Source organism: Bos taurus, chromosome 18 (genome assembly GCF_002263795.3).
Source record: "Bos taurus isolate L1 Dominette 01449 registration number 42190680 breed Hereford chromosome 18, ARS-UCD2.0, whole genome shotgun sequence".
Lineage (NCBI taxonomy): Eukaryota > Metazoa > Chordata > Mammalia > Artiodactyla > Bovidae > Bos > Bos taurus.
The window spans coordinates 26,447,119-26,472,715 of NC_037345.1; the positions used below are offsets into that span (position 1 = coordinate 26,447,119).

Below are 25,597 nucleotides of genomic sequence, written 5' to 3' on the forward strand. Positions count from 1 at the left end.
GAATTAGTTGCCAGCTTTTAAGCATCAATAGACCTCCTTAAAAAAAAAAAATCAGGATTTCCATTTTATTTGAAAAAATGAAGACCTGCAACCCTGGGTTTTTGTTTTCACAGTACCTGTCAATTACTTCTCTATGTCTCACTCTGAGGACGTTGGCTGGTCACCAATAAGCATTTCACGTCAAGTTCACATTACTTTTTTACTTTACATGTACTATTTATTTACATTACCTACTTGAATCCTGTAGACATCTGAAGTTGCCACTTCCCCGTCATCTCATCACTGCCTATATCCAGAGGATTTTGAGGTACTCCACTTACTTGTTCCCCCAAGGTCCAAACGATTATACCCACATTTTCAACATTATTGGACTGGATATAAGGAATGACACCTAGGATGTGGCTTTAGTTTACATTCGAAACAGCTAAAACATCTCTTGGCTTATGGTCACCTGGACACAATTCTAGATTCCGGGGATATATACCCACTCATACCTTTTCATCCCATTAAGGAAAAAAGATAACATGGTAGACAGGTTGGGTCTACAGTAACTTTATTGTAACAGAGAAACCAGGCTGCAACAAGTCTACATGATTAGAGCAAATGGTGGTTTTCTTTCCAGAGGGTGAAGCCTGAGCCCAGCTGGCAGCACACAAGGGTTAAAACTGAAGCCCAGAGTATCCTCTTTCCCGGTTCTACCCTGCACGGCCTGACTCCTGATGAGATGACTGACTGCACAACCACACTGCACAAAGGGACGAGGGCCAGCTGGGCAGAGGCAACGTCCCCACGTTGAAGAGGATGCCAAAATAAAGCGGTTTACCTACTCTCTGCTATTCTTTGCCAAGAAAAGCGAGGGTATTGGGATGAGCAGTAAATAATGTTCTTCGTTCTTCAAATAAATAAATCCTATGGGATGGGATTGATGGTCACTCAGGAAGTAGGACAGGACGAATATCTGGGCTAGTTACAGATCTCTGGGCCCGAGGAAAGGAACAGCAGTGATTAGGGAGAAAAGAGGAACATTAAAATCCTGCAGGTACTGGAAAGAAAAGCCTTCTTTCTCTTTTCCCTAAATAAGATGGGAAAGAGCATCTTTTATTTTCTCCCACTACAGTGGTAGCAGACTCGCTGTAAATCATGATTTCCATAATACAGTTTGTTGACAAGTTGCTCAGTCACGGGAGGACAAACATGAGGCTGACTGCTAATGTTAGAACTTCATCTTTTCATAAAGCCTCTAACAGGTGCTGTTTTCAGGCTGGTTCTACAGAGAAACCCGTGACACCAAAAGGTATTTCACTTAAAGCTTCTGAAATATTGAAATGGTGTGACTGACAGGGTTTGTTTTTTTTTTTTTTTTTGGGCTTTCTCGTACATGTAAACTCTGGTGGAAAAACTGGAAATAAAGGATGAGTTTGGTTTACAGCCACAAAGTTCCCGACACCAGTCACAGGTGCCTCCGCCCTATTTCACTGCACGTTCTTTTCTGAGAAACACATTCAATCGCTGAGTTTTAAAGTACTGTGGTTGGAAAAAAAAGATCCGCTTACCACCATCCACCCTCCCTCTTCCTCCATGTGGATTTCATAACAGCAGAGGCTGAAGACAGGAAGGTTGTCTCTGTTCCTGCTGACCAGGGGAATTACTTGGTGACCTGGTGAATGGCGTGAGCAAGGTATGCCACGTTGCCTGAGGTGACCCCTGCCACAGAGATGCGGCCATCCTTTGTCATGTAGATGGAGAACTCCTTGGTCAGCCGCTCCACCTGCAGAGAGGAGAGTGTGTGGGTGCTTCCTGGTTGAGGGGGGTGGTCTCCCCAGCCCTGGCACAGCACAACTAGCCAATGTTTAGAACAGAAAAAAAATAACAGAAGCTCTGTTTTCTCATTTAAACCCATTCCTAGAGTTTGGTGTGTTAGCTTAAAACAAAAGAAGAATAAATAGCTATCTTAAAGTAGGATGTTGAATTCTGAGGTAGGGAAAGGTGAAAAAAATCTTAGATTCAGCATTTCTAGAAAAATGGATCCAGAATCTAGCTATGGAATAGCTACTTCTCCTATCAATATTCAGGCTCTTGCTTGTTCTGGAATCTTTTGAGAAACAGTGCTGGTCATAAAAATGACCAAGGCAAGCTCTGTTCTTCAGAAGTTTATAACCTCACAGAGTAAACAGATAGGTAAAGTACTAACAAAAGATAAATGACTAACAAAGAATAAGATGAAATGAATGCTTCTTCCTAGAGTAATCCTCGGAGAAGGCAATGGCACCGCACTCCAGTACTCTTGCCTGGAAAATCCCATGGATGCAGGAGCCTGGTAGGCTGCAGTCCATGGGGGTCACTAAAAGTCGGACACGACTAAGCGACTTCACTTTCACTTTTCACTTTCCTGCATTGGAGAAGGAAATGGCAACCCACTCCAGAGTTCTTGCCTGGAGAATCCCAGGGATGGGGGAGCCTGGTGGGCTGCCGTCTATGGGGTCGCACAGAGTCGGACACGACTGACGTGACTTAGCAGCAGCAGCAGCAGAGTAATCCTAAATACACAGGTGACCTGAGGAATTCTGGTTTGCAAGGACTGATCAGTTAGTCAGTGGGAGAGGAACGGGAGTCTACCCACCTGTTCAGGCTTTAGGCCTGTGTAACAAAACATGCCGATCTGGTCAATGATGTGCTGCCAGTTGTGGGAGGAGCCCTCCTTCTTGAGGTTGGACACCAGCTGTGTCCGCATGCTGATGATGCGGTCGGCCATGCCCTTCACTTCGTGCAACCTGTAAAAAAAAATCCCCCAAGATGTAGCTCAGTTCTGGCCAAGCCCTGACAGATAAGCCAGCTCTCAGTGCTTTTATTAATACCTCCCTTGAGTACTCCCCAAGGGTGCCTCAATTCTCTGTTCTTGACCAAATCCTTGTCTGGGAAGAAAGCTATTTGATAGCTTTCTGCTTTATATCAGAAACACTATGATCAGGCAACTAAAATAGTTGACATAATGGAGTTATTAAGGAAAATGAACAGAGTGCCTTTCTACTTACCAGATGGATACTGCCCAATTTATGAATTATTTAATAAAGCCAATTAGATTTTCAAATTAAAAAAACAAAAGAAGAATGAATAAATCATTCTAAAACTTACGAGGGCTAAGGCTCTCCATCTTTTATGCAGGGGCAAAACCTTCAAATTAAACAGTAAAATATTACCTTATTCTTTAACATGGATGGAGGAAACATTGCCACCTTCACAGTTCAGACAGTGTGCTGTGAAATGGCCATGTGCCCAGCCATGTCTAAGTGCTGAGGAGAAGGGCAGGGCTGAGACCTGGCCCTTGCCTTTAAAGGCTCGCCACCCGCGGCCGGGGCACACCTGTAAACAACCCACTATGGAACAAAGCAGGACAAGCCATGAACCAATAGGTGCTGCGTTAAGACAGCCTTTGGAAGAGAGGGCTAATTCCATCTGGGGGAGCAAAGAAAGCAGTCCTCTGGATTCAAGACACAGTCTCCCCCTTCCTCAGGATCTACCCTTTTTTTCCATTCCTGTGGAGCTCTGGGCAATTCTTGTGGGCTCCTACCAGCTAGATGACTGTGAAGAATTTACCTCCTTGTTCTCATGGGTTCACTTTTCCAAACCATCTCTCTATGATAGTGTCATGCAGAGTTAGAACAGAGGTTACAGGTTACCAACCAAAGGTCAAATAAGAGTCTTAGTCGTGACTTATCTGACCCAGTTAAAGATTCCTAAATTTGGCACTTGCACATAAAGATGTAGATTTGCAGCCTCTCTTAAAAAACAAGAAGCTGGCAGCATTGCATTGGCAGTGCGATTATTGGCTGGAGCTGGAACCCCTGGCCCCACTAAGGATGGCATTTGATTTTAAATTTCCTGTAGTCCTATTCATCCAGTTCCACTCACTTTGAGCCTGGGCCCTAAAGGCACTACTGAGTACACAAAATGGCTAGATGCAGGGCCACCTCAGCAACCACTGCTTCCAAGGGTCACATCCATGATCCTTGTTGTCCACAGAATGAAGATCTGGCTTCTTACAATATCAGAGTACTTCCTGATCTGCTCCTTCCCAGCTTCGCTGCCCTTTCCATCCTCCTTACACTCAGTGTTTCTGCCACAAAACTCACTTGCCACGTTCAAAGCACATCCTGCGCCTGTGCTGATCCTCATGCACATCTCTCCCTCCAAGTTTCCTTTCGCCTCCCTTCGGAAAAGAGCTCCCTCTCTCCTCAAGGCACAGTCAAATGATGCTGTCTGCATCATATCCTTCCTCATTTCCCACTAATCAATAGCTCTTCCTTTACTCAGCATTTATCCTATCTGTCTTGTATCAATGCTATACATGTTATCTCTCTCACTAGATTATAAACTCCCCAAAGGGACAGACATCTTAGTCACCTAGCACAGTATCTCTGTCATCTTTGTACACTGCTACTGCTGCTACTGCTAAGTCACTTCAGTCGTGTCCGACTCTGTGCAACTCCAGAGACGGCAGCCCACCAGGCTCCCCCATCCTTGGGATTCTCCAGGCAAGAACACTGGAGTGGGTTGCCATTTCCTTCTCCAATCACTACAGACTTCAAAATGAATATTGAAATGCACACGTTAAAAGAAAATAAACATCTTGATAACCATTAAGGACCATGGAAATCTTTTTTAAAAACCACTTAAAAATTAAGGAAAAAGGTTATAATTCTTTGTGACAAAAACAAACCAACCCTACACATATATATCTAATATATACACACATATAATAAATATATAGACATATTATTAATGTTACAATAGGAATAATAACAGGCAAAGGGAAAAACAAAATCTGGGTTATAGTGACTTGCCCAAATTTTCTGAAATGTAATCACACAATAATTTTGTAAAGGAAAAAAATAAAATTCTAATTTAAAAAGTAGTTGATTTTTTAGTAAGCCTAGCATATATCTGAAATATCCTGAACCAGACTCTATTTACCCTCAGTGTTCACAGGATTAATTTAAGGTAGAAAAAATAGTTCTCACATGATGTCCAGGTGAGCTGAGGATGAAGTTTCTTACAGACTTAGTTCTTCTATCCCATTAGCTGCTTAGGGATCTACCTCTCAGCTAATCAGCTATACAGGATAAACTCTTACATAACAAATCACATCTTCCAAGACTCTGAATTATATAGAGCAAGGTTTGGTAAGCTTTCTCTAAAAGGCTAGACCATAAATATATTAGGTTCTGTGGGCTGTATAACCCTCTGTCACAACTATTGAACTCTGCTGTTGTGATATGAGAACATCCATACAAATTCATCAAGAAGAGGGTAGGGCTGTGTGCCAATAAAATGTTATTTATTAGAATTGCGGCAGCCTAGATTTGATCTGTAGAACATAGTTTGCCAACCCCTGATCTACAGCAATGTTTTCTAAACTGTGGCCATGACCCATTAGTCGGTCATAAACTCAATACAGTTGGGGGCAACTGGCATTTAAAAAAAAATTGGAGTATAGCTCAGGAAGACCAAATCCTGAGTTTTGAAAGCTGTGTGTGTGTGTGTGTGAATACACACACGTATATAGTATATATATGTATATAGTTTCAGTTATATATTCATACATACATAGGTGATGATGTAAGATATAAGTTTTATGTGGATTGTGATTAAAAAAGTCTTTTTTTTCTGAATAACACTAATTTAGAGCACAGGTGCCAAGAGATTCAGATAGTATAGATAATATAAAACATGCAGAAATACCAATTCGATGCTTGCTATTATTAGGATAAAAACAAAAGATATAACATTCGGAAGAAAGTTTTCCTACATAAGACACTTCAGTTTAGGAGAAGGCAGGTTTTACTCAACATGGAGATAATGGACTACAGAGAACTGCTGTTTCTGAATTAGGCCTGTCTCTTACAGGGGAAAACCAATTTATTTGTTCAAAAGTGCTGACAAAATGCATACTCCTCTCTCCTTCCCCTTCCACCTGTGGAAGCTGAGTGATAACTGCATGTCCCTATAAGCCAAGTATAAGGGAGCTTTGAAGGATCAGTGGTGGGAAAGGCAGATGGCTGGGGAGGTGCAAATCGCCTTTACCATTGTTTCCGCAAATCCGGGCTGGTGAGAATAGTGGAGGCAATCCGGGCCCCATTGATAGGGGGGTTGGAATACATGGGACGGATCAGGATCTTCAACTGGGACTCAACTCTTTTGGCTTCCTCGGCATCTTTGCAGACCACAGTGAAGGCTCCCACACGCTCACCTGAAAAGACAACATGGATCGTCTTCTGGTTCTCTGATTGAAAATGATAAAGGCAATCATGATTAAATTTGCTATGTCTTATATGTTTCCATTAGAAGCACTGCAAAAATAACTCTTTGTTGTAAACACATCTTCATGTGCAATCCCTCCCCCCTCGACTCTACACTTTTGCGGCCCCCTCTCCCAGCACTTCTTCAATCTCAACAGAACACACATCACCCTCAGTCCTTTAGCTTACCGTATAAGCCCATGTTCTTGGCATAGGACTGGCAGAGACAAACATTAATGCCCTGTTCGATGAAGTGGCGCACAGCCCAGGCATCCTTGTTACCATCGCCACTGGCAAAGCCTTGGTAGGCCATGTCAAAGAATGCAAAGAGATTGTTTTTCTGGGAAGGAAAGAAAACATGGCCAAAGCTTTAGGAGTCCTTCCCAAGACGCCCCAGATGATTACCTGTGCTTATCGGGACCATGCCTGCCTTGCTCAGATTCAACAGTTTTGTCCCCAGGTGTCAGTTTGGAGATGTTTAACTTTCCTAGAATTAAGGTATTAACATATATATATTTTTTATGTTGGTGGATACAGGCCTTCAAGAAGACATTAAGAAAAGATAATCCAATCTGGATAGAATGCTGCGTGGTCAAACAGGAAAACTGCTTCCTTGTTTTTTGGCCCACCTGTGCAGCATGTAGGATCTTAGTTCCCTGACCAGAAATTGAACCCGTGCCCCCTGCATTGGAAGAGCAGAGTCTTAACCACTGGATTGCCAGGGAAGTCCAAACAGGAAGCTCGTCTAAGGCCCACAGCGGTCTGGGTAATTATTTTGGTCCAGTCAACATAGGACTAACTTCAGCCTTTCCTGGGGCTAATGTGACTCCGGCAGGCCATCTTATTCCAGGCCTCATTATAACCATTTCATCTTGAAAGTGCTCTCTGAATGCTGTTCCTCTGTCTCATTCTGTTCGTAGCTTAGGTTTGACAGAATCGAAAGAAAGGGGAAACCAAAAGGAATGAGAATGGGGATGTGAGGCAATAGGTATCTCCCTCCTTGGGAACTTTGACGAGTGCCTTCTCTCGTAGAAGAATGAGACTCACTGTGAATAATTAACGGCAGTGCTGAGAAGAGTGGCAGACAGGAGGGGATGTGCAACAGTGGATGAAAGGGTGACCACGTAACCACTGGCCAGGGCAAGTGGAGGCACCAGCAGCAGACGTCATGGGGCTGACGATGCCAACTGTGCAGACTAGCCAGAGACAAGTTTTAGCAGAATCCCATACATCTTGGCTGAGGAACAAAAGGTTATTTTCAAACTCCTAGTGTATCATGAATTACAGAACTGCTAATTATGCAAATGAGGAATTCTTTTCTGGTGACTACACAATGAGTGGAAATCTCATGCAGCCTTGAGGTTAATTCTCACTGCTAAGACTCTGCCAAGTGAAGCATCCAAGGCTAGTTCCTAAATGCAGAACTGTCACCGGTCAGTTCACCCCCTCACCTTCACCACTGTCGCCATCTCCTTCCACTGCTCAGGACGAGGGTCCACTCCCGTGGGGTTGTGGGCACAGGCGTGCAGGAGAATGACACTCTGCGCTGGTATTTTCTAAAAAAACAAGGACCAAGAGATTACTCTGCAGCTTTACAGGAGATCATTTACCCGAAATGCACAGGGTCACCATTATTTGATAAGTAACGAAGATAACATGAGGTCTGGGAATTAGCTCATCTTGGTTTTGTTTTTCTGGCCACTCCACATGGCATGAAGGATCTTAGTTCCCCGACCAGGGATCAAATCCGTAACATCTTGCAGTGAATGGAGAGGCTTAACCACTGGGCAACCAGGAAGTCCCTGGACCACCAGGAAGTCCCTCATCCCAGTATTTTAAGTTGGATATTGGACTCAAGTAGGGAGACTTCAAACCTCCACAAGGAGGTTAATTCCTTATTCCCTCCCCCTCCTGCCCTGAGAGCCACACTTACTGAAATGTCCTCAATAGCGCCTGTGAAGTCAAAGCCGCACGTCTTGGGGTCATAGTACCGATAACTCTGGAGCTGCATGCCAGCATCCCTGAAGATGGGTGTATGATTCCCCCAGGTTGGTTTGGGCAGGAAGACATCCCGGCTGAACTTAAAAAATCTTTGCTAAAAGATTGAATGAAAGTGAATGGAAAAATGAAGAAAGGAGAGGCCAAAAAAAAAAAAAGTATATTTTACTGAGAGGAGGTTTTTCTCTACTGAAAGTCAGCTTCTCTCTATGATTGAGAGACAGTGGTGACTCAGCAGTGAGACTTCCTGGGTTGGTTCAGGCTCCGACAATTATACTGGGCTGTGTCGCCAAGGATTTGTCTGGGCTCACTTTCTTCCTCTGTAAAATGGCATTAACTAAGTCTCCCTCAGAAGATAAAACATGTTAAAATATAAAAGTTCCTAGTTACAGTACGTGCTCAGTAAGTTGTACTTCATAATAACTCTTCTAATAATTGTTTCTTCTAAGTACTTCCATTCCTCCCCTCCTCAAACTTCATTTATCAGAAAACAGGAAATCTTCCAGCCTTGTGGAAAGAGAAAATCTATTTCCAGGTCAGAAGTCAAACACATATGGAGTTGGGAACCCCATCATCCCTAATTTACAGACCGTCTTACTGCTCTTTCATGAAGGAGTTTCCAGACTCACCAGAAAACTGGCTCCGATCCTTAAGGCCCCGGTTCCAGAAATGGTCTGCACGGTGACATACTGAAGGAGAGAGGTGAGTGGTCAGTGACGTGCAGCAGTCTCTCTATGGGCCCATGACTTACCCAACCTGAGCTCAGGCCCACAGAGAGGCACTGTACAGTCAGTGCCCCTCCTTCTTCAGAAGCTGAGGACACCCTTCCAAGGGAAGATTTGGAAACAAGAGAATAGCACTATTGTTTTCATTCCATTTTCTAAGTGACAGATAGACTCTCCTTGCTGCTGCTGCTGGGTCGCTTCAGTTGTGTCCGACTCTGTGTGACCCCATAGACAGCAGCCCACCAGGCTCCCCGATCCCTGGGATTCTCCAGGCAAGACTCTTCTTACACGTTCTCAAAAGAGCTGGCTCTCCACTTTCCAGCGCCTTTGCTGATGTGGACGCCAATTCCTTATTGCCTGGCCTGAAAATTGTCAGTCATACTGTGTTGTAGCAGAAATTCTCAGGACACAACTCCCACCTCAATCAGATATGAAAAAGGACTGATTTATATATAGAATCTAGACTTAGATGAAATCGAATGACTCTCTGAACATGAAAAAGCAAGTCATCTTAAAAAGTCAACAAGTATGTTAGAATAACATTATTACATGAATCATAGCCTATGAGTTTTCATAATCTGAAAATATCTTTTGGGTAACAGGGAAACGGCCTCAGTAAATCTTCAAATTGGTCAACTTTAGGGGATGAGGAAGAAACTACAGTTAGGGTTTTTTTGTTTGTTTGCTTGAAGGCACCACAAAGTACTACGCTCTACAAAACCTAAGTCTATTTTCTGGACTGGGAGGCAGTGCATTAAATGGTGGGAACCCCTGCTAATGTACTCTTTCGTAAACAAAATTTGCCTATGCAAACTTCGGCATGATAGAAATAAAAACCTAACTGTAGATCTGATAATAAGACTGACAGAGGCATGGCAATTTATAAAAGAGAAACTGATGTTATTTTATTTAAACTGTTATTTTAAGATAGGCCAGTCTTATACTTAGCTGTAATTCACTCAAGGAACACAGACTAAGCAAAAATTACAGAAAAATATAGACATTTTAGTGACTGGTAAACAGGTGGTTGGATCTTGCCTGGTGGCTCAGACCGTAAAGCGTCTGCCTGCAATGTGGGAGACCTGGGTTCAATTTCTGGTTTGGGAAGATCCCCTGGAGAAAGAAATGGCAACCCACTCCAGTACTCTTGTCTGGAAAATTCCATGGACGGAGGAGCCTGGTAGGCTATAGTCTATGGGGTCACGAAGAGTCACACACGACTGAGCGACTTCACTTTACTTCAACAGGTGGTTGGTTGACAGACAGCCATCAGACCATATTTTGTCCATGACTTACGATCAATAGTACATGACCCTGCGGTTGAGGGTGTATGCTTCTCTTGGAGTTAATGAACTGATGTACTGACTTAGACCAGTCTTATATAAACCATTTATTCTGGCCTGGGGAATAGGGAAGGGAGATGTGTTAGTTTAGCTTTGCTACTGTGTGTGTTTTCCCCCAGACTTACCCAGAAAAGTAAATATTTAAGCACACAAATCTATCTATTTAACAAATATATTTGCTTCAAAGGCAAGTAAACTGTAATGCACATAAGCCCACCTGTCAGGCTGGCCGGCTGTATCCCTCGTGCATGAAGTGGCTTATGCTTTCTCTGTGGGTGCATACAAGAATCTGTTTGTAAAAACCTCTTTCTTTCCTAGAAAGAGGGCCCCCCCAGGGAACTGGAGGGGGGAGACATCTAGGAGTCTCTTGTGCATCCTCTCAAGGCTATAGCGATGCTCTCTGCCCTGAGAGGAGGGAGACATTCACAAGTAAGCATGGTCTGCTCTCTTTCTACATGCAAGCTGGCTGTGAGGAGGCAGCAGAGGACTGCCAGACTTGTCTTGGCCCCAGCAGTCCCCTGTGGCTTGTTTTCCGCCTGTTTCCTGTACCTAAGCTGAAGCGTGGGAACAGAGGGTCAGAGCGCTAACTTCAGGCCTTAAAACTCGGCACAGTTTGGCACTCTTAAAAGCCATTCAGTGTAAAACGAGCAAAAGCTCACACAGACTAACAGCAAAAGCAGTGGCAAATCTTTGGTCAGATCACAACATTTTCATATTCCTACTCCATTTTGGGAATTAGTATTATAGGAAATCTTTTATTAAATGAGTGCCAATTTACTATCTAAAGGAAGAGACATTAGTCATAGTGTAGCCACCTCCAAACAGCCATCACACACAAAGTGATACATCTTTTCTTGTTTAAATTATTTCAGATTTCTTTAATCTGTTAAATTTAAAAACAGACCCTGTATGATGCCAGAGTCTGTGCTACTTACCCGGCCACTTTTCAACACTTCATTGTTCTCACCCAGGGCTAGTTCTGCAGATGCCTTACAAAATTCAGCCAGCCCCGCAATGGGCAGGTATTCTTTATCCAAATTTTTTGCAGCAATCTGGGCCTCCGCCTAGATAAGGAAAAAATGTTTTCTAAGTTAAATTTTGGAAGTAAAGCCTCTTTTAAAAAGTTTGGAGATACTGTCCAAGAAGAAGGGTAACTAGAATATATTTTATAAATAGCACAGAAATTTTATATTTTTTAATCATATTTTATTATTTTTTAAAGTTAGGTTTTATGTGAATGGGTAGGTATATGATATCTCTTGGTTTAACAAAAAATGGCAGTCTCGGGATGCACAAGAGCAAATCAAATCTGAATACATAAAGGGGGAGTATTTTAAGGTATATGCCAATCTAAGAGGGCTTCCCTGGTGGCTCAGATGGTAAAGAATCTTTCTGCAATGTGGGAGACCCCTGGGTTGGGAAGATCGCCTGGAGGAGGGCATGGCAACCCATTTCAGTATTCTTGCCTGGAGAATCCCCATGGACAGAGGAGCCTAGCAGGCAATAGTCCATGGAGTCTCAAGGCTGACAGTTATAGTCACGTATCTTCATGCTTTGGAGTCAGAGGCCTGGCTGACCCTTACTAGCTGTGTGACTCTGGGTGATTTATTAACCTCCTTGAATTTCAGTTTGCTCAACAGCTGTTTCTACCCCTCATATGACTCAGGTAAAGAGTTAGGAGGTAATATACAGAAGTATGTGGTAGTGTTTCAGCTTCTGTCAATAGTTAACACATGCTAAATACTTAATTTTTTAAATTAAATTTTATTTTTAAAAAATTTGTTCAGGCAGATAATCTTTCTTTCTTCTCCTTTTTATTCCAGGTCTTTTAAAAAATTTAATTAATTAATTTTTGATTTCACTGGGTCTTCACTGCTGTGCATGGGCTTTTTCTAGTTGTGGCACACAGGCTTCTCACTGCAGTGGTGTCTCTTGTTCTGGAGCATGGGCTCTAGAGCATGGGCTCAGGAGTGGTGGCACATGAGCTTAGTTGTGCCAAGGCATGTGGGATCTTCTTGACCAGAGACTGAACCCCTGACCCCTGCACTAGCAGGCAGGTTCTCACCCACTGGACCACCAGGGAAGCCTCACGCCAAATACTTTAAACTGACTTACTGAGAACAAAAGTAATCCCTGCACGACCTGAGACCCAGGAGCCAGCAGTTTTTCTGAGTCTTCTCATCACAGCTATTTCTTAAGTCCTTTTTTTCCTAGAGAGATGACACCTAATCTGTACTCCTACACACTCAGAAATTTCTTCTTTCGGTGGTTCCTTCAGCCCCTGCTCTGTTACTGCAGTGGCTCACAAGGGCCTGAGCCAGCCTACTGAAGCTCAAATGCGGTTCTTTACTGTCACCCAAAATTATGCTTCTGTAACTGCCACTCAGGATGCCTAGTTCTGCTTTGTAGCAACAACACATCACTACCCCATGTTTGGAAGAAACACAGCAGCACATTGATATTTCATCAGAGGAGGTGCAGATGGAAAGGAAGTACTTTCTTTTAAAAAGTTGTTAGAAGGAAATTAGTTACATTATTTAGAGTTGTGATAACCAGTAAAAAGACTACTAATAAAAATATAACAAAATAAAATTATTTAATAGTTCAACAGGATGAAAGGACAGAGCATACCTAGGTAGTTGTGTCTTATTAAGGCAATCAAAATGGGAAAAATGGAAAATAACAATGGTAACCCTCATCTATAACGGGCTATTCCTATCACCAAGAGACAATGTTTAAATTCTTGGTCCTTTTGTGCATCCTTAGGATTAATCATTATAGTCAGTTCAGTTCAGTCACTCAGTCCTGTCAGACTCTTTGTGACCCCATGGACTACAGCACGCCAGTCTTCCCCCCTGTCCATTACCAACTCCTGGAGCTTGCTTAAATTCGTGTCTATCAAGTCGGTGATGCCATTCAACCATCTCAAACATCATTACACTCTGCCTGTTTTACAGATAATCACAGAAGTTCAATCTTGGAAAAGATCATATAGTCCCAACCTCTCACTTTTACAGCTAAGGAGACTACCCCAGATAACACATGTGATTCAGGTAGTGAGTATCAGAACGAGAACCCAGGTCTCCCCAATCCAGGAGTCTGTCTTCAGGAGGGCCCTTCAGTTATTTATCCCCATCAAACAGATGTCTAGCAAGCTTACCTTCCGGACACTTGGAAGCACGTAAGGCTTTCCATTATCATCCCGGTAGGCACCAACTCCCAGGTTCATCTTTTTGCTGTTGGTGTCTCTCTTAAAGGCTTCTGTTACTCCCAGGATGGGATCTGGGGGCCCCATCTCCACATGAGCCCACCAGGAGCTGAAATAGGAAAAATAAGATATCAGTCACAGTACCTAGACTTCCATGGCCAGAGACAACTTGGACCTGCCAAAAATCCATTTCAAGAAATGTCTACTATTTCTTCTACTATTTCTGCTATACTATGCTATACAGTATAGCCACAGACACCAATATAATACAATGCCTAAGATGTCACAGCAGTTGCTGAAGAGTGGAGAAGGCCAGTAATATCAATACAAATGCTTTGAGAGGCAAAAGGCAGGGACACCTGAATCATCCTGGGGAGGACAGGGTGGATGTACATGCTTTCAAGGCAGTCCAAACCTGACTTGAATTCCCAGGCAAAAGATATCACAAGTAATTTGGCAGGAAGAAGCTGAGTGGTAAATGACGAGACAAGAGAAGGAAGCAAGGCCAATGTAAAGCTGTTATGTAACACACCCAACCAAGGGGGTTGCATTTTAGCCTGTTTACCAACTTGTTGAGGGCATCATTTGGAGAGCCTGCTAACATACAGATTGCTGGGCTCTACTTTGGATGCAGTGAAACTATACAGAATCATTTAAGTTTTTTTTTGGAGGGCAGATGGTCATCAGGTAAGAACAGTGATGTGAATAGATTTTTATAGCTTGTCTGGTCACAAGATGGTCACTGAATGCAGAGAGGGAGAGGAAATGCAGAAGGATCACTGAAAAATCTGGTTCCTTACCCAGCAAGAGAAAGAGATGAAGGCTTGAACCAGGTCGGGGCAGTAGTGGTGGAGATGACAAAGAACTGCCAGGTATTTAGAGCCGGTTGTAACACTGCACTGATTTCCTTATTATTTATTGAGTTAAAATGTTTAACAATGTTCAGCATTTTATATTTGTATCAGTCATGATTTTACCTTAAAAAATATCCTTTAAATGAAATCTTGCCATTTGCGGCAATGTGGATTGACTTGGGAGGGCATTATGCTAAGTGAAATTAAGTCAGACAGAGAAAGGCAAATACGGTATATCACTTACATGTGGAATCTAAAAAATACAACAAAGCTAGTGAACCTATCAAAAAAGAAGCAGACCCACAAATACAGAAAACAAACTAGTGGTCACCAGTGGAGAGTGTGCAGGGGCAATACAGGGGTGCAGGGGGAGTGGGGGTGCAAGCTACTGGGTATTAAGATAGGCTCAAGCATGTATTGTACAACACAGGGAATATAGACAATATTTTGTTATAACTGCAAATGAAAAGTAACCTTTGAAAAGTTGTATAAAAATAAGAATTAAAAGAAAAACCATATCCTTTCAGTGTTTGGGGTCATCCACCATTGCCCAGTGGATTTACCTGGTGGGGTCAGATGAACTGCCTTGCTGGGGAAGTGCACTCCCAGAGTGAATCCCAAAAGGGAAACGCACCTAAATAGCTTTCTCTAGCTTGTTCCCCACTCCCTACTAATTTGGGGGTTCTGGTTCCTTTATGGTCAGTTGTCAGCAACACAGACTGTGAATGTGGTATTATGCTTTGACCATTAGTGATTTCTGGAAATGGATAGTAGAGCTCTATTCTCCATTGGGCGAGATGACAGATACTCTGGTTTGCTGTCGTTTTGCATCTTTATTTATTTGTTTACTTATTTGGCTGCACCAGGTTGTAGCTGTGGCACATGGGATCTTCGATCTTTGTTGTGGCATGTAGGATCTTTAGTTGAGGCACGTGGGATCTAGTTCCCAGATCTGGGATCGAACCCAGCCCCTCTGCATTGAGAGTGTGGAGTCCTAGCCACTGACCACCAGGTAAGTCCCTGCATGTTTATTTTGGTTGTGCCGAGTCTTTGTTGCTGTGTGTGGGCTTTCTCTAGTTGCAGAGCACAGGCTCTGGGCACTTGGGCTTTAATAGTTGCAGCTCCTGGACTCAGTAGTTGCAGTGTGTGGGCTCTTGAACGCGGGCTCAGTAGTTGTGCTGCATGGGCCCAGCTGCTTTGTGGGGCATGCAGAATCCTCTCAGACCAGGGATCAAGCCTGTGTTCCCTGCATTAGCAGGTGGATTCTTATCCACTGGACCACCAGGGAAGTTCCCTGCACCTTTTCTTTTTTTAAAATAAGACTTGAGATTGTGTGTTTTTACTCCTCACCTGTAACTGAAGTTATAGTTTTTTCTTTTTGGCATGCAGGATCTTAGTTCCCAGAGCAAGGATCAAACCCGTGTCCCCACCGGACCACCAGGGAAGTCCGAAGTTACAGATCTTAAGAGATATAAGGTCTCCATGTATAATTCAGAAAGTCTTTTTTTTTTGTTTGTTATATCTCTGAGTGTCTGAATGTTAAATGTTTTCCATCTCTGGCGAGAGATGGAAAACACTGATTAGATTACTCTATCTTTGATAAAATAGATTATAAAAACCTCAAAGTAAAGGTGCTCTGTTCTAATTGTTACAGAAACTGAATTTTTAATGCTTAAAATGTGCTAGACTCAATTTTTCTTAAACAGCTCAGAAACATTTTAGAAATTCAAGTTCATATAAATTAAATCCTTGATAAATAAGACTAAATTTGATTAAAAAACCCAGCTAAATATTTTATTTATTCATGTTAATATAATACAAGCATACGTTTTATTCTATGTGGGTTTGTTTTTTCTAAATTTACACTAGTTCACTTGATAAAAGAAACTAACAACACTCCTACGGGTGCATGCTCCGTTGTGTCCAACTCTTTGTGATCCCGCATGGACTGTAGCCCACCAGGCTCCTCTGTCCATGGGATTCTCCAGGCAAGAATACTGGAGTAGGTTGCCATTTTCTTCTCCAGGGGATCTTTCCAAACCCAGGGATCAGAGCTGCATCTCCCTCCCCACCCCACCCTTCAGCCTGTCGCAGAGCCCCTGTTTGAGTACCCTGGGTCATACAGCAAATGCCCACTATCTGTTTTACACATGGTATTGTAAATTTCTGTGTTACTCTCTCCATACATCTCCCCTTCTCCCTCCTCTCCTCCCACTTTGTCCATAGGTTTGTTCTCCATGTCCATTTCTCCATTGCTGCCCTGAAAATAAATGGCTGATTCTTGTTGATGTATGACAGAAAACCACACAATCTGTAAAGCAATTATCCCTCAATTAAAAAAAAGAAAAAGAAAAAAGCCGCATCTCTTACGTCTCCTGCAATGGCAGGTGAATTCTTTACACTGAGTCACCCAGGAAGCCCAACAGCACTCCTAAACACCCAAAATTATGGAAAATGTAAATTTGTGTTCAACCAATTCTTATTTTGACAAATTTAAAATTTTAACAGTAATAGTATATTTTTTAATATATTTTTAAAATTGTACTTATTTGGCTGCACTGGGACTCTGCAGTGGCACGTGGGATCTTTGATCTTCATTTTGGCATGTGGGCTCTAGTTCCCTGACCAGGGGTCGAACCCAGGACTCTGCTTTGGGAGCTGCTGCTGCTGCTGCTAAGTCGCTTCAGTCATGTCTGCCTCTGTGCGACCCCACAGACGGCAGCCCACCACGCTCCCCGTCCCTGGGATTCTTCAGGCAGAACACTGGAGTGGGTTGCCATTTCCTTCTCCAATGCATGAAAGGGAAAACTGAAAGTGAAGTTGTTCAGCTGCGTCTGACTCTTAGCAACCCCATGGACTGCAGCCTACCCGGACTGCAGCCTACCAGGCTCCTCTGTCCATGGGATTTTCCAGGCAAGAGTACTGGAGTGGGGTGCCACTGCCATTGCTTTGGGAGCAGGGAGTCTTAACCACTGGACCACCAGGGAGGTTCTCAGTAAAAATATACTTTTACTTTTTATTAACAGACTTTATTTTTTAGAACAGTTTATATTTAGAGAAAATGGAATAGATAGTACAGAACTCCTGTACACCCACCCCACAACAGTTTCCTCTTAACATTTTATATTAGTATTGTACACTTGTTACAATGAAAGAACCAATGGTTGCTACATTAAGTCTACAATTTATTCAGACTTTTTAGTTTTTACCCAGTGTTCTATATCTGTTCCAGGACACCACATTACACTTAGTTGTCATGTCTCCCTAGGCTCTTCTTGCCTGCGACAGTATCAGACATACCTTATTCTGATGATGTTGACTGCCTGTGGGGACTGGTTAGGGATACTCTGTAGGATGCCCCTCTTTTGGAATTTGTCTGATGTTCTTCTCATGATTAGACTAGGGTTATGGGTTTTGGAGAGAATTTTTGGGAGAACTGTAAATTTCGGAATACTCGAAGACAATTTCTCAGATCTTTGAATAACTTAAAATCTTGGATTCATATTATAATGAGTTAACAGAGTAATTAATCATTGATACAGAGATAACTTCTAAGTATGACAAAATACTGAAATGCTGATTACTAAGCCTAATTAAATGCTTGTGTAGGACTGACATAAACTCTCTCCCCTGTTTTATCTGTGAAATGTAAGTTACTTTGGTTAAGATTATAATTATTGAGTGGTTGAGACTATACTATGATCAACAGTGACACAGAAATAAATGTGTAAGTTTTTGTTTTTCAAGGGAAAAAAGTGTTGTCCTAAAGCTGCTACTGCTGCTAAGTCGCTTCAGTCGTGTCTGACTCTGTGCGGCCCCATAGACGGCAGCCCACCAGGCTCCCCCGTCCCTGGGATTCTCCAGGCAAGAACACTGGAATGGGTTGCCATTTCCTTCTCCAATGCATGAAAGTGAAAGTGAAGTCGCTCAGTCGTGTCTGACCCTCAGTGACCCCACGGACTGCAGCCTACCAGGCTCCTCCACCCATGGGATTTTCCAGGCAAGAGTACTGCAGTGGGCAGTTGCTCTCAAACATTTTGGTCTTTGTATCCCTTTATTCTCCCAAAATTTACTGAGGATCCAAAAGAGCCTTTGAGCCTTTATTTATACGGCATAGGCCTACCAAGATTTACTCTATCAGAAATGAAACTGAGAGACTATCCTAAAGTGTCAGTTTGTGAAAGAACAAGTAAGACACACTTTAGGGGAGTTGAGTTCTATGGTAACCTCACGGGTAGGATTCTGGGCTTTTATTGCCGTGGCCTGGTTCAATCCCTTGTCAGTGAACTGAGACGCCACAAGTGGTGTTACATGACAAACCTTAGAAAGTGAATTTTGTTTTGATTTATAATAACTGGGTCTGAAAAGAAGCTACGGAATATGTTGCCATTTTAATAAGGTTTTTGCTCAATCATTCTTGGTGATTTTACCAACAATATGAAAGGTTACTTTTTACCTTTCGTGTAATCTGTCTAGATGTTAGAGATTCTGTGTTTTAGAACGCAGAATACTTCTCTATGCTTTATGTTGACTCTTAAGTCTTTGATTATTTAAGGATAAATTAGAACAAATTTAGTAGATTAATCTTAGTTTTGGCTAGCAATTTGGTGAACAAAAGAATTTAAGGTACAATGAGTTTTTTTTTTCCTTTCTATTTTCCAACTCAAAGTTGTTTTTTTTTAAATTTGATGTTCTGCACATTTGAAAGAGCCAGGTTCTTTACAATCATGTTATATGTTTATATTATTTTGTTGTTGTTTTGATCATATAGGTAAGCAATGATCACTTTTCTGGCACTCACAATCCTTCATTCATCTTAATCAAGGGACCAAATATTAATAACATCTAACAACACTTTCACTTGACCTTCCCCAAATTGAATCATAGCTACAGAAAACATAAAAATTTCAGGCTATCTTTTACCAAAAACTATCTTTGTGATTGACCCCTGAAAAGCACTATCTTTTTTTCCCCCCAATAAAACTCCTGGCAGCATGGATGCATTAGTGGATAAAACTGAGGTTTTACCTCATGGTAAATTACTGTTCTGAGAAAAAGATTATTCTAGATTTTCCTTCAGGGATAATGAACAGAAAGGGTTTTATTTTATAGTTTCATATTATAGAAAACAAAGTATGATCTCTAAATCAATTGCTGAGAACCTGTTGTGTGCTAAGAGCTGGGTATAAAAACACAATCCCTCACCACCAGATTAGCCCAGTGGAGTGACCAGTAGGGAGTTACAGACAATGTAGGCTGGGGGGTGGAGGTGAGGGGGACAATGTACAGTGATGAAGACAGGCTCAGGGCATAGATTATTATTCATGGGGGCCCTGAGGAAAGGGCCTGATAGCCTGGGAAGGGGAGTGAAGTACAGGCTTAGGAAGGCTTCCAGGAGAGGGTGACCTGAGAGCTAACTGCTACAGATGAAAGGAGGAAAAAGACAGTCTAAGCAGAGGCTAGGGGTAAGAAAGAGCCTAGGGTGTTGCAGTAGAAACTGGAAGCTAGGGAAGCAAGGTTCCCAATGACTTAGGTGAAACAGCCCACCTTTTTCTAGTAATCATTTATCCAATCCTAACTAATCAAATGTTTCAGCACAGCACAGCACAGCACACTATCCACACTGAAAGCCTGATGAATTATTATTATTTCATTAAAATTTCTTTCCCAACAATCGTTCTCTTGTTGAACTTGAGGCCAGTCAGCACTAATATACCTCTTTCCTCCACAAGGCACACGGGATAGCTGTTCAGACACGGCCGTAGAGGTAAATTTTAGCTCTCCTGACAAGGTGAAAACTGTCTCAGTCTCTGGAGCAGTAATTGGTGTGTACAGCTAATTCTCTCTTGTCAAAGGGTGGATTATTCCATTTTCAGATTTCCCAGGCTTTTACTTCTTTTAACAGCTTGCCCTGGGCAATGTTAGGACTGGGCAAACAGCATGGATTCCAATGCTCAGTCACCTACCAGCTGTGTGAGCACTGGCAAATCAATTAACTTCTCTAAGCCTCAACTTTGCTTACTTGTAAAGTGGGGGCACAACAGTACCTATCTCAGAGGGTTGTTATAAGGATGAAAGGAGTTATTAAATGTGAAACACTCAAAAATAGGGTCTGGTACACAGTGAGTGCTTGATGTTAGCTGGTATCACTGCTACTAAGTAATTACTACTATATATTTTTTTAAACCATCTTGCCAGTAGTACAGAGACTGATGAGGCAAGTATATAAAAAAATTCAAGGAGCGTAAGTTATAACTTTATGACCAAATGCAGGCCTTTCTTGCTTTTCAATGATTACTACTCAGTTTTTTTCTGGAGTCTTGGGAGATATCATCAATTTTCCTCCTTACTAGCGCTCCTGCCAGGAGTCAAATTCCTTCTCATTCTTTCTCATTGTTCTAGGCTGCTAGGTTGTTTCAGTACCTAAGCAATAGTAAGAAACAGATACCCCGAAGCAATTTCTGAACTGTGCCTGGCGAAAGCTTTCATTATATCCTACCCATGATTCAGACCCTGAAAACATGTAGCCATCTGCCCATCTATATCACTATCATTAAATGATGAGTGCAAGGAACACCCTGAATACCTAAGGACATAGAACTTTTAGTAAGCAATTTTCACTTTTAAAAACACAGTTCTATTTCCAAGGCCTTCCATCAACAATGACAGAGCACTGCTCCTAAACCACAAGGAGAAGGCACCCTTCTTATTAAAGCGTATGAAAAGCAATTATTTGTCAAGTTCTTTAAAAAGCTTATCTAGTAGAGAAATTTCTTCAGAAATCACAGCCTTGAGTCTTCTGGCAGAGAAGTCACTGAGAGTGCTATCTTTTAAGAATTCTAAAAGAATTTCAAAATATTAAATCTTAATCTAAATAAAGGAGCAGGGATATTTCATTTGATTTAGTTCTACATCAGTAAGGATGTTTGAGTCCTTTATGCTCTTTATTATTCTATTGCTTAAAAGGGTAAAGATTATACCTACACTGCAAGAACTCTGTTTTTAAGAGAGTACTAGTGGGAACCAAGAGTGCTCCAGGGACAAAATTGATGCTGATAACTTGTGGCCTACAAAGCACTCTTATCTATGCACTTTGGACAAAAGTGCAAAACTTCAGCCATTGAGCAATACTGACCAGCCAACCAAAAGATGTCAGGTGCAAAGTATGCAGATAAACACCTCCAACTCAAAAACTCTGCAAAACTTTCTGCAGGCCTATCTAGTGCTTCATAGTTTTAAAAATGCTTTCCCTCAGATTCTTAATTTAAAATAAGAGAAGTTAATTAACTTGCTTATGATCATAGAACTAAAAACAGCAAAGACGATACTACAACTGTGATCTTCTTACTGGTTACTGTACCACTACTGTACACGGCCTTTTAAAGGGTCTCCTGATACTCTTTCAGTTATTTCACTACAAATTAAATAATCAGAATTAAATAACAACAGATTATCTATAAAATACATTAGCATATTTTCCTTTCTTCACTGTCCTGTGACTCTGTCTCAATTCATGTTACTGTGTTTTTACAGCACAATAAGGAAAGGTTAAATGTTTAGTGCTTTCTGTATAAAAAATGCAGCTATATGAAACACTTGAACTTAGTTCATTTAAATGACTCAAGTATGAAAATAAAGTATTTCATAGGATAAATACCCAGTTCTTCAGAATACCAACTGCCAAGGTTTCACTGTATTAGAACGAGCTGTTAAAAAAAAAAAAAAGAAAAAGAAAAGAAACTTCAACCAGTTGAGTTTATTTTTTATAAATGTTTTCCAATTTTACCATTTGGCTTTAGGTAAAGATCACATCCACAGTGGCAGGAAAGGAGGTTCTTACTTTCTTGCTGTCTGAACAGTTAACAGTCATAGCCAGGCCTGGCACCTGTTTCTATCAGTCAATCATGCATCAGTGTTAAACCTGAACATCTCAACTGCAGGTGCTCACATACTTTAAGACTTTTTTGGTACACATTTTGCACCACTCTGGTTCCCCTATGTTTAGATTTTGAACTAAGATACAATGTGAAAATGTTGTATTTGTCTCTGTTGCATTAAGTTAAAAAGCAAAGTTTAAAGTTAAAATATTTCATTTGAAAGGCATGCCAGCCAACGTTCTAAATGCTGAGACGGAACGTAGTAGGTATAGTCTCTGCTCTCATGGAATTCACATTCTAATGGGGAAAAGACACAAAAGAATCAGGCTGTCAAAGTGAAAGAATGACTAAAAGGTCAGAGCCACGGGGATTTTCACCAATCACTTTGTAAGTAGAGCTGAGGGCACCCAGTCAAATCCAGAGAACAAGAAGATTTACAATGGTGAAACAGACTGTCACTTGGCTATAATTTTAGGCACTACTTTCTGTTCTCCAAATTTGCTGCATAAATGATAAGCCCTCCCTAACTCTGGCCCACTAGATAGGCGGCCTTAAAGAGCACAGCTTGACAGTGGGCCAAGAAGGAATCAAATCAGGGAGAGAAGAACGGGAAAGCCTGGGCAAACCTGGACAGGGTTTGGAAAGAACAAAGTGTCCCGCCGGCTTAGAGGCTTCCTGTATGCATTTAAACGAAAAGGCCAAGACACGTCCGAGAGGTCAAGGCTTCGCTCTTTAGAGTTAATATCTGATTGCGGTGGTTTTGGAGACTCGGTTCCTGATTAGGGAGTTATTAAGGACACTGTCCCAAATCGGCTTCTTGAGTGAATTAAACAGCCTGGCTTAGGTCTCTCCACTAGGAAGGGATTACTGACTCGTTTCATGCGCTGCAACCTTTTCTCTGCAACACATCACACAGTTTGAAATGACAAATTTGGAATTTTTGAGTGGCACCGACGCCTCCCTCGGGCTTGTTTGTTCACTGCAGTATCTATCTAGCACAGGTCTAGTGCCTGGCTCTGTGAAACTGGGATGAAGAAACACTAGATCAAAAAGCAGAGCGAGCGGGAGGGGAAGAAAGGCAACTTTCCTACGGCCAGACCTCCTGAGGGATAAAAGGCGGGAGGGGGGGGGTCACTCAACCCGGACTCTTAGATCCAAGGGCTAAAGGGCTGGGGGAGGGGTCACTGGTGACTCAGGAGACGACTGGCGGGAGGATGCCGGGAGCCAAGGCCACAGAATGAGAGAGGAAAGCCGGGCCCGAAAGCCAGAGCCCAAGAATCTTCCTTCCTTGAGCTTCCTTGCCCCGACGCACAGACGGCCGTCAGCTGCAGTCCGCCCAAGCCTGCCGCGGCCCAGGGAGACTTCTACGGGTGAGCCCCGCCACCTGCCCCAGAGCTGCCGGTCAAGGGCACACGCTCCCAGGCCCCGCAGCCAATAGGCGCGAGGCAGAGCCGGCGCCGCAGCCAATCCGCGCGAGGCCTCCTCTGCGCCGCAGCCCGGGTGCTCTCCCCTCGCTCCCACCCCCAACTGAGCCGAAACTGAGATCCCACCCCCGCCCCCAACCCCTAATGGAGTCCGGGTGCTGTAGAGGGACATACTTCCTAACCCAGGGGAACACGTTGGCATGCTCTCCAACAGTCCCAGGGACATGGGAGCGGTGGGATGTAGGACCCAAAGGGTCATTGTGAGATGTGGACGCTCAATCATCAGCCCCCTGTGAATCCGAGAGGGGAGCGGAGAAAGCTGGTGTGTGAGGGTGCCCGCGTGTGCCTACAAGGCGGGTTAGATGTCCTGGGGCGCCGGCAGCTCGGCTGGGCAGGCCTGTGGCCTCAGCTCCTTTTCCCCCTGCTTACCTGGCTCTGGCAGAAGCCGCGGCAGCGAGGCCTGGGTGGAAAGCCGCGGCGACTCCGGACAGGAAGCGGCCAGAGTGCAGCAGGGCCATGGTGGGCGGCAGGCAGGCAGTGGGTAGCTGGAGGACTGAGCGGAGATGCCAGCGGGCGCGGACCCAGAGGCGCGAGGTCCTGCTGAAGGTAAGGGCAGCGACTTCCCGGCAGAGGCTAGAGCGGCCTCCCGCCAGGCCCCGAGCCGCGTCACAGCGCACCCTGGCGGTCGGAGCGGAGCGGCTAGATTTCTGTGCAGCCTTGGGTGGCGGGTCCCGGGTCGGCGCCACGTGGTCCCGGAAAACAGTGACAGCACAGTTTCTTGCAGTTTACAGCGCTCGACACACTTCACTCATTTAACGACGACGGACCCGACCGAAGGGGTAGCTGCTATTATGCCACTTTAAAAGATGGGAAAAGGTAGGCTGACGTAGGTGAAGTAATTTGCCTAAGACTATAGAGCCAGTTACCTAAGTGGACGTTCCTAAATCTTCAGCCGGATGTTTCCGTAAATGCAGATCACCTCATCTTGTTCCTGCGTGGTTTCTAATCTCTGTTATGGAGAAGATAACATGCGTTATCTCCTGGGACACTTCTGAGGATTAGGCGAGATTAGCCGATTAGGTCGAAAAACAGGGTCTGGTTTAGCAAACTAGAAACAACTCGTGGTTATTAATGATAACCTTGTGTTTGTCAAATCCTTGCAGTTGTGTGTGGAAGGGAATTAATCATTCTTAAAGGAAAAAGCAGATGAATTTGAGACTCCAGACGTGGAAAGATTCAAACAAGTCCATTCTAAACAGTGGCTGTTTCTCTTTTTGGGGGCCATGCTGCACAGTTTATGGGAACTTGGTTCCCCCACCAGGGGTTGAACCCTGGCCCTTGGCAGTGAAATCACAGAGTCCTAACCACTGGACCGCCAGGTAATTCCCAGTGGCTGTTTCTGGGACCCTCTTCTCTGAAACCCAAGTAGAACTGTGTCTCTTGCCGACTTAGTTTATCTTCTATATCATGACAGTGTGTAAATGAGTAAGTCTGGATGCCTACCTGGTGTCACATTCTAGGCTCTTCCTAGAGCAGCCCCAACTTACTGTCTCAGACTCATCTGCTTACTCTCCGACCTCAGCCTTTGCCCTCACAGGCCGTGATTTCCATTCCCCGTCTGCATTAGTATCCTAACAACTGCTGTAACAAATTACTACAAACCGGATGTTTTAAAGCAACAGAAGCTATTCTGTCAGTTTTCAGTGGCTAGAATTCCAAAATCAAGGCAGGGTTCATTCCTTTGGGAGTCTCTGAGATGGAATCTGTTCCATGCCTTTCTCCTAGCTTCTGGCAGTTGCCAGCAATCCTTGCTAGCTCCTTGGCTTACTGACAGATTGCTCTAACCCCTGCCTCCATCTTCACGTGGTGTTC

The 25,597-nt window shown here is 43.2% G+C and overlaps 1 protein-coding gene across 1 annotated transcript; it reads right to left on the reverse strand.

Moving 5' to 3' along the window:
• Nucleotides 1-623: 623 nt before the first annotated feature.
• GOT2 (glutamic-oxaloacetic transaminase 2) lies at nucleotides 624-24,269 on the reverse strand. The gene is given in 10 exon segments (NM_174806.2): nucleotides 624-1,768; nucleotides 2,621-2,771; nucleotides 6,082-6,247; nucleotides 6,486-6,636; nucleotides 7,748-7,852; nucleotides 8,230-8,391; nucleotides 8,924-8,983; nucleotides 11,298-11,426; nucleotides 13,523-13,679; nucleotides 24,155-24,269. Coding segments are annotated over 10 exon segments (1,293 nt in total). The 5' UTR covers nucleotides 24,244-24,269; the 3' UTR covers nucleotides 624-1,645.
• Between the last annotated feature and the right edge of the window lie 1,328 nt (nucleotides 24,270-25,597).